The sequence below is a fragment of the Sinocyclocheilus anshuiensis genome, unplaced genomic scaffold, assembly GCF_001515605.1.
Source record: "Sinocyclocheilus anshuiensis isolate Anshui unplaced genomic scaffold, SAMN03320099.WGS_v1.1 scaffold464, whole genome shotgun sequence".
Classification (NCBI taxonomy): Eukaryota; Metazoa; Chordata; class Actinopteri; order Cypriniformes; family Cyprinidae; genus Sinocyclocheilus; species Sinocyclocheilus anshuiensis.
This window is the reverse complement of record NW_015555731.1, coordinates 937,227-947,555: the sequence shown is the minus strand read 5'-3', so window position 1 is coordinate 947,555 and position 10,329 is coordinate 937,227. Positions and strand designations below refer to the sequence as shown.

The 10,329-nt window shown below is 39.9% G+C and overlaps 2 protein-coding genes across 2 annotated transcripts in view; both read right to left on the bottom strand.

Annotated features, from left to right (window-relative positions):
• LOC107672923 (tripartite motif-containing protein 16-like) lies at positions 1–5,068 on the bottom strand. Its single transcript, XM_016466302.1, has 6 exons — positions 4,422–5,068; positions 4,093–4,188; positions 2,350–2,583; positions 2,123–2,273; positions 1,932–1,994; positions 1–1,023 (listed from the first exon to the last, which is right to left on the bottom strand). The coding sequence occupies exons 1-6, from the start codon at positions 5,028–5,030 to the stop codon at positions 413–415; spliced, it is 1,764 nt and encodes a 587-aa protein (XP_016321788.1). The 5' UTR covers positions 5,031–5,068; the 3' UTR covers positions 1–412.
• Positions 5,069–9,412: 4,344 nt separating this feature from the next.
• The window catches only part of LOC107672900 (nuclear factor 7, brain-like), a 14,423-nt gene continuing 13,506 nt past the window's right edge, over positions 9,413–10,329 (bottom strand). The window contains exons 6-7 of the mRNA XM_016466275.1: positions 10,044–10,165; positions 9,413–9,909 (exon numbers count right to left, since the gene is read on the bottom strand). Of these exons, the coding sequence (XP_016321761.1) occupies positions 9,413–9,909; positions 10,044–10,165 (619 nt within the window). The remainder of the gene's footprint in view (positions 9,910–10,043; positions 10,166–10,329) is intronic.

Sequence of the window (10,329 nt, the reverse complement as noted above, 5' to 3'; positions counted from 1 at the left end):
AAAAAAATACAATACAATATTACAATAAATCCTATCAGAAGATACCATTTTAAATGTGTACATATGCCAAATTATTTTTTCTACAGTATATGAGAGATAATAGTGCACAAAAAACAGCCTGAAAAGTCTGATGATCTAAAAGTAGCAGAAGCATTGAGCTTTCAGAAAACGACAAATCCTGTTGGACGAGATGTTAGAGATGTCTTTAACTGTGGTCAGAAAAAAACTATGCACACAATGTTCCAGTAGGCTAATGCAGAAACTAAACAATTTCTTTTAAACAAACTGAGTCAGCAAAAGAGAAATGACAGACTTGTATTATGAACATGCAGGAAAATATAAAGCTTTTGACATACAGAAGTTTGAAAACCCTTTGAAAATATCTAGCTCATTCAGTAGTGGAAAATACGCCTCATGACATCATCATTCTGTGAAGTAAAAAAGCCTGTAGAATATCTGGATTAAGAATATGTAAAACATCTGGATTGTTTAATCGTCTAGACAGTTTCACCGCTGTCTGTCTATCAAACCCAAACACAGCATAGAGTGGCTGAGTGAATGTGGTCTGGACTCTGTGGATGAGACTCATTGTGTCAGAGACACTGTAGAAGGACAAAATCCCTGCTTTGTGATCTACATACACTCCTATTCTACTGCTGGACACTGCAGAAAGTTTAGTCTCTATGTTACTGTGCCAGAATGAGCAGTAGTCTGGAGAGCAGAACAAACTCCAGGACTGATTGTTACGTCCAACTGCACTCTCAGGACCATTTCCCTTCCTGCTGATGCTCTTATATGTCACTCCTATATCTACTCCTGATCCCCCATCACCAGCCCACTCCACCTCCCAGTAACATCGTCCAGTCACACTCTCCCTACACAGTGCCATGGTCCAAGAATCAAATCGGTCTGGATGATCAGGATACGGCAGACGTGTGTCAGAGTAAGTGATCACTGTGTTTTCTTCAAGCAGACGGAGCCAATAATTCACTGAGTTCAGATCCAGAGTCAACAGACGGGAATCTGATGGAGATAAATACATAATTACTCGTGACTTTACATCAATAATATAACATATTAATGGGTCTCTTCATTAGTATCATCATTTCATAATAATTATAATTGGGCATGTCTCTCTGACTCTGACTGAAGTGATTGATTAATTAGCCCACTGATTTCCTTATTTTACGTGAAAAAAAATGTTATTCATCTTGCAAATTTATGAAAAACTAACATTACTGTACAGATCTATGCAAAATATTGTCTGCTGATTTTAATTCTACTCCATGAACACAGTCAAATCTCATTCAAAAGATAAATCCGAACTCTGTCATGGGACAAATAAGAGCATTTCACATCAAAGCTAGCTTATGTTATTCATTTAGGGGTAAAATGAAATTCCAAATATGAGACAAGCAATATACTGTTTGCGAATGCCACACTGATGAGAGTGGCACATATGATATGCAAATCAATTTGTACGAATTTGTATGAATAAGCCACCTTCCCATGAGATCAGGTTGGAATACACACCTTGAATCACTCTTGCGGTACTTTTATGGAATACATCACACACAGTGACATGGCATCGGCACGTCTCAAGTTGGACAAATTTTCTAACCAGCATGCACTACTTCAAGTCGATCGGTCTGCATAGCGGCACATGATGTTGAATGCACTTAAGGTGCAGTAAGTGATTTATAAAAAACACTGTTGATATTTGAAATCATCAAAACAAACACACCCCTACCAAAGAATCACGTCCTTATTTTAATAACTCCACCCCCAAATTCACAAACATGCTATGCAACATAGGCACCTCCTCCATCATGAGTGTTACTGGAATGAACCCCGGGTAAGATCATCATCAATTAGCACAGAAAGTCCCCCAGTGATCACAAGTGTTTGTGTGTATTTTCATTGTAACTCACATTGTAGGAACTCCTTCCTAGTCGTAAGCTGATGACTCGGGACAATGACCTGGACGGTTTTCACTATTAACACCAAAGAACATTTGTGCATCAGTGCAAACCCTTTAATTCCCAAGTCAAGAATTAAGGTACTACCATTTTATATTTAATGAACAGTGCTCAACTCTTTTCTGAGAGGAAAACAGCATTACCTGTTTTAGATAACCTTTCTATTTCATCTGTGCAGAACTGCTGCAGTTTATTTCTGAGCTGAGAGACAGACTTCACTACCTCATCAAAATTGGGACGAGAACTGACAGTGAAGCTGTCTGTAGATCCAGAGAGAGAGACAGACGGGCAACTCTATAGACACAAAGACAAAAACACAGGCTAATTTTCATTTTTGGGTGAACTAACCCTTTAGGAAGATCTCTGTTACCTGGAGGAAATGAATATGATCATCTGTGTTTGAAAGCTGTTTCAGTTCAGTCCCTTTCCACCTCAGATCATCAAGCTCCAGCTCCAGTCGCGCCAGTCTTTGTTCAGCTTGTTTCACTGCAGCTTGTTCCTGATCTCTGATCAGCTGCTTCACCTCAGTGCGACGTTTCTCAATGGAGCGAATGAGATCAGTGAAGATCCTCTCACTGTCCTCCACTGCTGTCTGTGCAGAGCGCTGTTATAGGACACACAATACAATCAGCTCTTAATGGTACCTCACACAGACATAGAGCTCCAGTGTTAACAAAAAAAAAACTCTTAAAAATAAAACATGGTTCAAAACATATTAATCTGATTATCAATTTCAGTTTGGAGTACTGCAAGGCTCAGTACTAGGACCATTGCTTTTCACCCTGTATATGTTACCATTAGGATATCATTAGGAAACATCTATATTTAGCTCTATATTTCTTTGCTGCCTGACGAAAAATACAAATTCCAATGACTAACGGAATGAAATAGTTGATATAAAAAATTGGATAACTAGTACTTTCCTACAACTAAATTCTAAAATAATAGATGTTTTAATTATTGGGAAAAAAACACAGCACGTAGCATATCTTCATAGTCCTTCACATCTATTGTGGTCTCAAAATTCTGGCCACTTGATAATATGTACAATATCAAAACCAACGGCATCAAAATAATTTTATGCAAAGCTTCTTTGAAATTATGTGTATTGTGATAAGCACTATACAATGAAATGTGAACCGTGGGTGGTAGATCCTTTTCCTATAGCGCCGAAACTCTCATCTCCTCTCTTTGACCTGGCATACACATAACACACTATCACATTTCTATAAATTTAAATCCGTTAAAGGATTGTTAGGCTGCATAAAGTTGGTCAAACGAACTGTAAACATTTCCCACATTCAATGTCAAGTATTAGAAGAATGGCACCTACGCTAATATTAGGCTGTCTGTCTCTTATCACAAGTTTACCACAGTCAGCCAGATCTGGGCCATATCCATTTTAGATGGTGGACCTGCACCTACACCAAGACAAGACCCTCTTTATTCCACTTTCATGGACTGACAGTGCAGTGCAAATTTCACCCCTTTTTTGTGTGTGTTTTCATGTTCTAGCTTAAGTTTAGAAATTTACAGTGCATTTTGTTTTATTAAGATGTAATTTACTATAAGACTCATGCAGTTGGTATAAAAAAAAAAGATAAATAATTTTTAATAAGCCTTTCACTGAAAGGTTCTTCAGGGAATCGAAAGTTCTTCTACAGCATTAGGTGCTTTTGCACCATGTAGATCTAAGAACTTAGTTCTAGGAAGCCAGCAGGGTCGTTCCTAGAGAACCAATTTCTCCCTCGGGCCGTTTTCCTGGTTGCATTCACACCGGAGAAACTATGAAGCATCCCACAGCGACTTCTTTATTCGCGGCATTTACAAACGTCAAAAACCAGTGAATGGAGGACGCTGTGTTTGAAGCCGTTTTTGTTGTGTGTTGTAGGTTTTCGTGATAACAGAGATGGAATGTAAACACACAATTTACACGATTGAAAGAATACATTCCTAGTTCCTGCGGTGCGAACACGCCAAAAAGCGTTAACTTCCGCCAATAGTTCTAGAAACTTTGAAAAGGTTCCTCCGTTGCGAAAGCACCTATTGTGTTTTCCTGGCACCTTTATTTTTAGGAGTGTGAAGGACTCTTCTCAAACTTATCCAAACTCACCTTATGAGACTCCATAGCCTCTCTCATCCGCTTTAGATCTATCTTTCTCTGCTGGATTGTTTTCTGGATGTTTCGCTGTGTTTCCTCAAAATGTCTCTGCAGGAAACAGATATATCTATATTTATAATCTATATATATAATTAAATGAATAAATGTTTTTGTAAACACGTCTCTTGTTAGTCACTTAAGTCTGACTTTATTTGATGAAAAACACAATGTCTATCTTTCTAAAACACAATCAGTTTCCCTGATTGAGAGAAAAATCATATACCAAATGAAGAGAGAAACAACATTAACTGTCACTTAAGAGATCCAGTATGGAGCAGTACCTGTTTCTCTGCTCTTGCCACTCCTGTTGATACAGTGTCATGATGTTTGTGTTCGTCCACCAAACACAGCATACAGATACACTGCTGGTCAGTACGACAGAAAATTTCCAGCATTTTATGATGTCGAGGGCACATCATGTCCTGCAGTCGTCCAGTGGCGTCCATCAAATTGTGTTTATTACCTCTGAAGAGATTTTCATGCTGTTCAAGGTGATTTTGACAGTAAGAGCTTCGACACTCCAGACATGATTTCACTGCTTTCTGTTTATTTACAGTGCAGGAGTCGCACTGAACATCTCCAGATCCAGTGCGATGAACTACAGGAGCAGCAGGAGTAGCAGGAACAGGAGTGGATTGGAGTCTCATTGTCTTGAGTTTCTCCACCATCTCAGCAAACACCAAATTCTTACCCAAAACAGGTCTTGGTGTGAAGGTTTTTCTGCACTGAGGACATCTGTAGATTCCTTTCCAATCCTGGTCCCAGTAGTCTGTGATGCATCTCATACAGTAACTGTGTCCACAGGGAATCGTCACTGGATCCTTCAGGAGATCCAGACACACTGGACAGCAGAACTGATCTTCAGCCCATGAGATACTGGCTTCTGCCATTTCACTGTATATGAACACAGACAGATAGATGATATGCACTGGAGCTCAACAGTTGAGTTCCTTCTTTTAAGGGAAAGGGTTTATGTATCTTTCTGATTACATACCTGAGAAACAGGTTTTTCTGCAGGGTGTGACTTACTGTAACTTTTTGTTTAATGACTACACTGTTTAGATGACAAAGTGGTTTAAAATACAGTAAACTGATTATGAACTCTGCATTCTACTTTATTTGGTTCTAATAGTACTAGCATCACAAACTACACCACACAATAATATAAATTATGTTACGGCACAATATCATAACTGAATGATGATTGAGACTGCGGCAAACATGAGAGAGACTCACTGATGTCCACTAGATCGATTCATCATGTGCATAAAAAATATCAACTATATCAATACATGGAATCACATAGTGAACATTTAAAAATGCTATATATCCAAATACAGAAGCTGAGTGACATATTCATTTTATCATGCTATTATTAATTATGATTAATTAAAAATAATTTATAAAACGATTAATCTTTTTCAACAAAAAAGCACAATGTGGAAAAATAATCTTAAAATAATCGAAATAATCTGCCATTTTTCTTTTTAGAAAGTAGAACAAGCACTGAACTTTTAGGAAAGTTTATGTTTAGGAATGTGGTTGGATGAGATCTGAAACGAAGGCAGAGAAACTATGAACACAATGTTCCGGTAAAACGGAAGTATGCACTATAAACACAAACAAGTTTGTTCTATAAACATGGTAATGTGTTTATACTCGATCCACTCCTTGCACTGTCTAGTCTCATTGATCTCACTTCAAGATCACTTACCTGGACGCATTGCTAGTCTCCGGACTCCTTGCAAGTTTGCTGTCTTTGCCAGCCTTCTTCCTGTCTTTGCCATGTGCCACTCTTAGGAAGGAAAAGGTACATTGTTTAAATTCTGTTACCAGCCAAGTTACCCACTCAGATTATGAGATACTTACCTGCTGCCTTGCATCGCTTCACTCCTACTGAAAACCTGTTTAATAAAGAACCCTGTAGCACTTACCTGAGTCTCTCCTCTTCTGTCCGTGACAATTTTACTGTAATACAGTGCCAGACAATTTTTTCAGTTCCCCCGATTCTAAACATTTTACCTATAGGGTGGGGGTGCCCAAACCTGCTCCTGAAGGGCCACTGTTCTGCACAGTTTAACCTTAATTAAACAGACTTGAACTAATCGAGGCCTTCAGACTCATTGCACAGCAAAAAAAAAAAGTATTAAATTAACTCCATAATTTAACTCCATTAGAGTTTAAGGCCAGGAAGTCCAGAAGGCTGGTCATCAGGAAGGGCAGAGTCACAAGTAAGTTTGGCCTCCAAGTTCAAGGCGAGGTCATTCCATTCATTGAGGACAGCCCTATACAGTGTTTGGGGAAGTGGTTCAATGCATCACTGAAAGATGGTGCCAATGTTGCAGATGCTGTGAGGCAAACAGAAGAGTGGTTGAAGAAGATCGACAGGTCCGGACTCTCTGGAAAATTTAAATCCTGGCTGTACCAGCATGGCCTTCTGCCCAGGCTTATTTGGCTCCTCACAGTCTATGAGTTCCCTCTAACAGTTGTGGATGGCATTGAGAGAAAAATGAATAAGCACCTGCAGAGGTGGTTGGGGATTCCCCCAAACTTCTCTTCAGTGGGCCTCTACATTCGATCAGGACCTTCTGCCCAGGCTTATTTGGCTCCTCACAGTCTATGAGTTCCCTCTAACAGTTGTGGATGGCATTGAGAGAAAAATTAATAAGCACCTGCAGAGGTGGTTGGGGATTCCCCCAAACTTCTCTTCAGTGGGCCTCTACATTCGATCAGGACTGCTGCAACTCCCTTTGTCATCTGTTGTGGAGGAGTTCAAGGTGGAAAATGCAGAGTCGCGCTAAGTCTGAGAGATTCTAAAGATGCCCGGGTAAAGCAAGCAGGCATCACAACAATATCAGGCCATAAATGGGCAGTCAATGCAGCCATTGAACAGGCAGAAAGCTCATTAAAGGTGCGCGACATCATTGGCAACACCTGCACAGAAGGTCAAGGCCTGGGGTCGACACATTTCCAACAGTTTGGGAATGCAAGCACTACGATCAGGTGAGGCATGGTTCAGGCAGAAATCCAAGCTCAAGAGGAGCAGAGGCGTATGTCCAGAGCAGTGGAACAAGCATCCCAGAGAGCATGGACAAAATGGGATCTGCCCAAGCATTAGATTGCATGGGCAGAGCTATGGAGACTGGAGCCCTACCACATCTCCTTCCTACTGCGCTCTGTGTATGACACCCTTCCTTCACCATCACATCTGCACACATGGGGGTTGAGGGATGACCCGTACTGCAAGCTTTGTGGTCAAAAGGGAACACTGGCACACATATTGTCACACATAACATCTTTAACCCAAAGTTGATACAGGTGGCGCCACGACAATGTGCTCTTGTCTGTCTCCGATACACACGTGAGAGGTGCAAGAAGAGGCTAGGCGGCACAGGCAAGGAAACTGTCACTTTCATCAAGGAGGGAGCCAGACCCATCACACATAACATCTTTAACCCAAAGTTGATACAGGTGGCGCCACGACAATGTGCTCTTGTCTGTCGCCGATACACACGTGAGAGGTGCAAGAAGAGGCTAGGCGGCACAGGCAAGGAAACTGTCGCAATTACGCAATTGCCCTAACGCAATTAGGGCATTAGCAAAATCAAACTTGCTGCAGGCCGCGGGCTCTTGGGAAATGAGAGTCGACGTTGGAAGGAAGCTGCAGTTCCCGGAAGTGGTTCACACAGCTCTTCACCAAGACATCGTCTTGTGATCAGCCAAAGACCAGAAAATCATCTTAATTGAGCTGACTGTGCCATGGAAGGAGGGCTGCGAGGAGGCTCACGAGAGGAAGGCCTTCCTTAAAAGTATCAGCGTTTAATTCAGGAGTGTAAAGACAAAAGATGGCAGGCATGGCTGTTTCCTGTGGAAATAGGTTGTAGAGGCTTTTCTGATCAAAAAGCAAGAAACTTGCTCGTAGCATGGGAGATGAGGCTGAGCTTCATGCTGGATATGGAGTAAGAGAGAGGAAGAAAGCTGGAAGCCATGAGCAGATGGGCAGTGACTTAGCCACCACTGCCGACCCACCAACTGGAGAGTGTTGTTGTAAGGGTCGAAACACTCAAGAAAGGTTGGGAACCACCTGATGACATCTACTTATGGCGGAAAGCTATGCTTACATAAAGGAGTAACCGAAGAAAGCACTTATTATTGCATAACAGGTGTATTTCACAATGCAATGTAATAAATATTGTACATGAAATGTACACATAATTTTTAATGGTGGAAATGGCTTTTTCTGTCTTCAACACCGTGTTTTTAGCTTTTTTTCTTGTGCCTTTAGCTTTTTCTCTTGAATCACATCATAGGATGTCACAGGACACTTTAAAATTAATGTCAAGATCATTTGCAGCTCAAAACCTTTTTTATCTGAAGCCTTTATGTTAAGGCCCTTTTCATGTTTTTATTTATTTCTAACCTTATGCTTGCAGCGTAACACACAAATGTGTTTTTTTTATTATTATACATAGCACAACAATACATGTCCTTATAGAAATTTTATATTATAGTAAAAAAGGCAAAAATTTTCTTTATTTTAAATGAACAGCATTATATTTATTTGTGTCTGGCGACTTGAAAAAATTACTTTATTGGTGTGAAAAAAAGTTAAGCATTTAATTATATGTAAGCATTTCACAGATTTTCTGTCAGTACACCATATTTATACAAATTACTAAATGCATTTATTTCTATACAAATAGATGGAAACAGATAGAATTGGTCTTAAAATATTGCTTATCTCCTAATCTAAAATCACTCTAGTGGACAACATTAATATCACAGCTTGGACCCTTAATTATAAGGCAATCCTTAAAGGGATCGTTCACCCACAAAATGTCCATGATTTACTCACCCTCAAACCACCATATATGTGTCTTTCATACAAACATAATCTGACCTATATCTAAAAATATCCTGGCTCTTCCAAGCTTTATAATGGTAGTGAATGGCACTCACAATTTTGAAGGCCAAAAAAGTGCATCCATTCATCCATCTTAAAAGTAATCCATTCCAAAAGTAGTTCATACTGTCTATATTGCACGGAAGACTTGTTTGCAATTTAGATTAGTTCATAATATAAACTAAGTTATAATCTCAGACTTCATAAGAATCATGTAAACGTTATGTTATTATATTATTTCTTATGAAGTCTCATTTTTTATAGTTAACTAGTGTTAATGCTAGCTATTAACAGTATGACTTTGGTGGCCAACTAGCTGTCAACATAATGTCATAATGACCAAATACAACCAGAAACAACTGTTCAGACTTAAATGTTAAAGGTAATTCCCTGAAATCTGGTTTGGATTGTGTGACATTTTGTGAAAAATGGCAAGACAGTGTCAGTGAAGGTGGTTGTGAATGTGTGTAGATGTGTGTTAGTTACAGGATCAGAGAATGACACTGTTCCTCCGTCATAGTCCAGATACACTCTCACTTGCTCAAGATCCTGTTCAACAGGAAAACCAGATGGTTCATATAATCCATACCACACACACCAGACATCAGCGCTAAATAAATCACGTCCCTTCCTTTGGTTTGATGCTGTAGTTACTCCAAGATTCCAGCATTGGCTCTTTTTAATCTCCACATCCCAGCAGTGTGTTCCTGAGTTAAAACCCTCTGAACCCAGAACACAAGAATAATAGTCAAATCTCTCTGGATTATCAGGAAGAGGTTGTTTCTTCCAGCTGTATCTCACACTGCTCAGATCATCAGACAGGACAAGATCTCGATTTGCAGTGTTTGGATCCAGAATCACAGGAGCTGATGAGACACAATCGACAGCTGCTTTTATTACGTTTGTCCAACTGATCAAACACATCAGACATCTTTAAATCTGTAAAATCTTCACCCATTTACAGTGTATGTGTAAGAGCACAGATCTTCTCCAGACTCACTATTTTGGACAATGTCCCGCATCTTCTTCCAGACTCTGAAGGGCAGGTTGCCCGAGTAACGTGGCACACGAATCAAAGCTCCAGAAGGCATCTGTGGATCCGGCTGTGATGAGATCTGGACTCTGGAAGAACATTCAGGATCAGAACTGCAGTGGCTTTGGATCAGAAGCAGAGAGACCAGAGACACCAGCAGATCACTCACCTTTCCATTGAGACTGGAAACTTCTGCAGAACAAACACTCAATTTATCATCAACAACTCAATCAATCATTCAATAAATCAATCC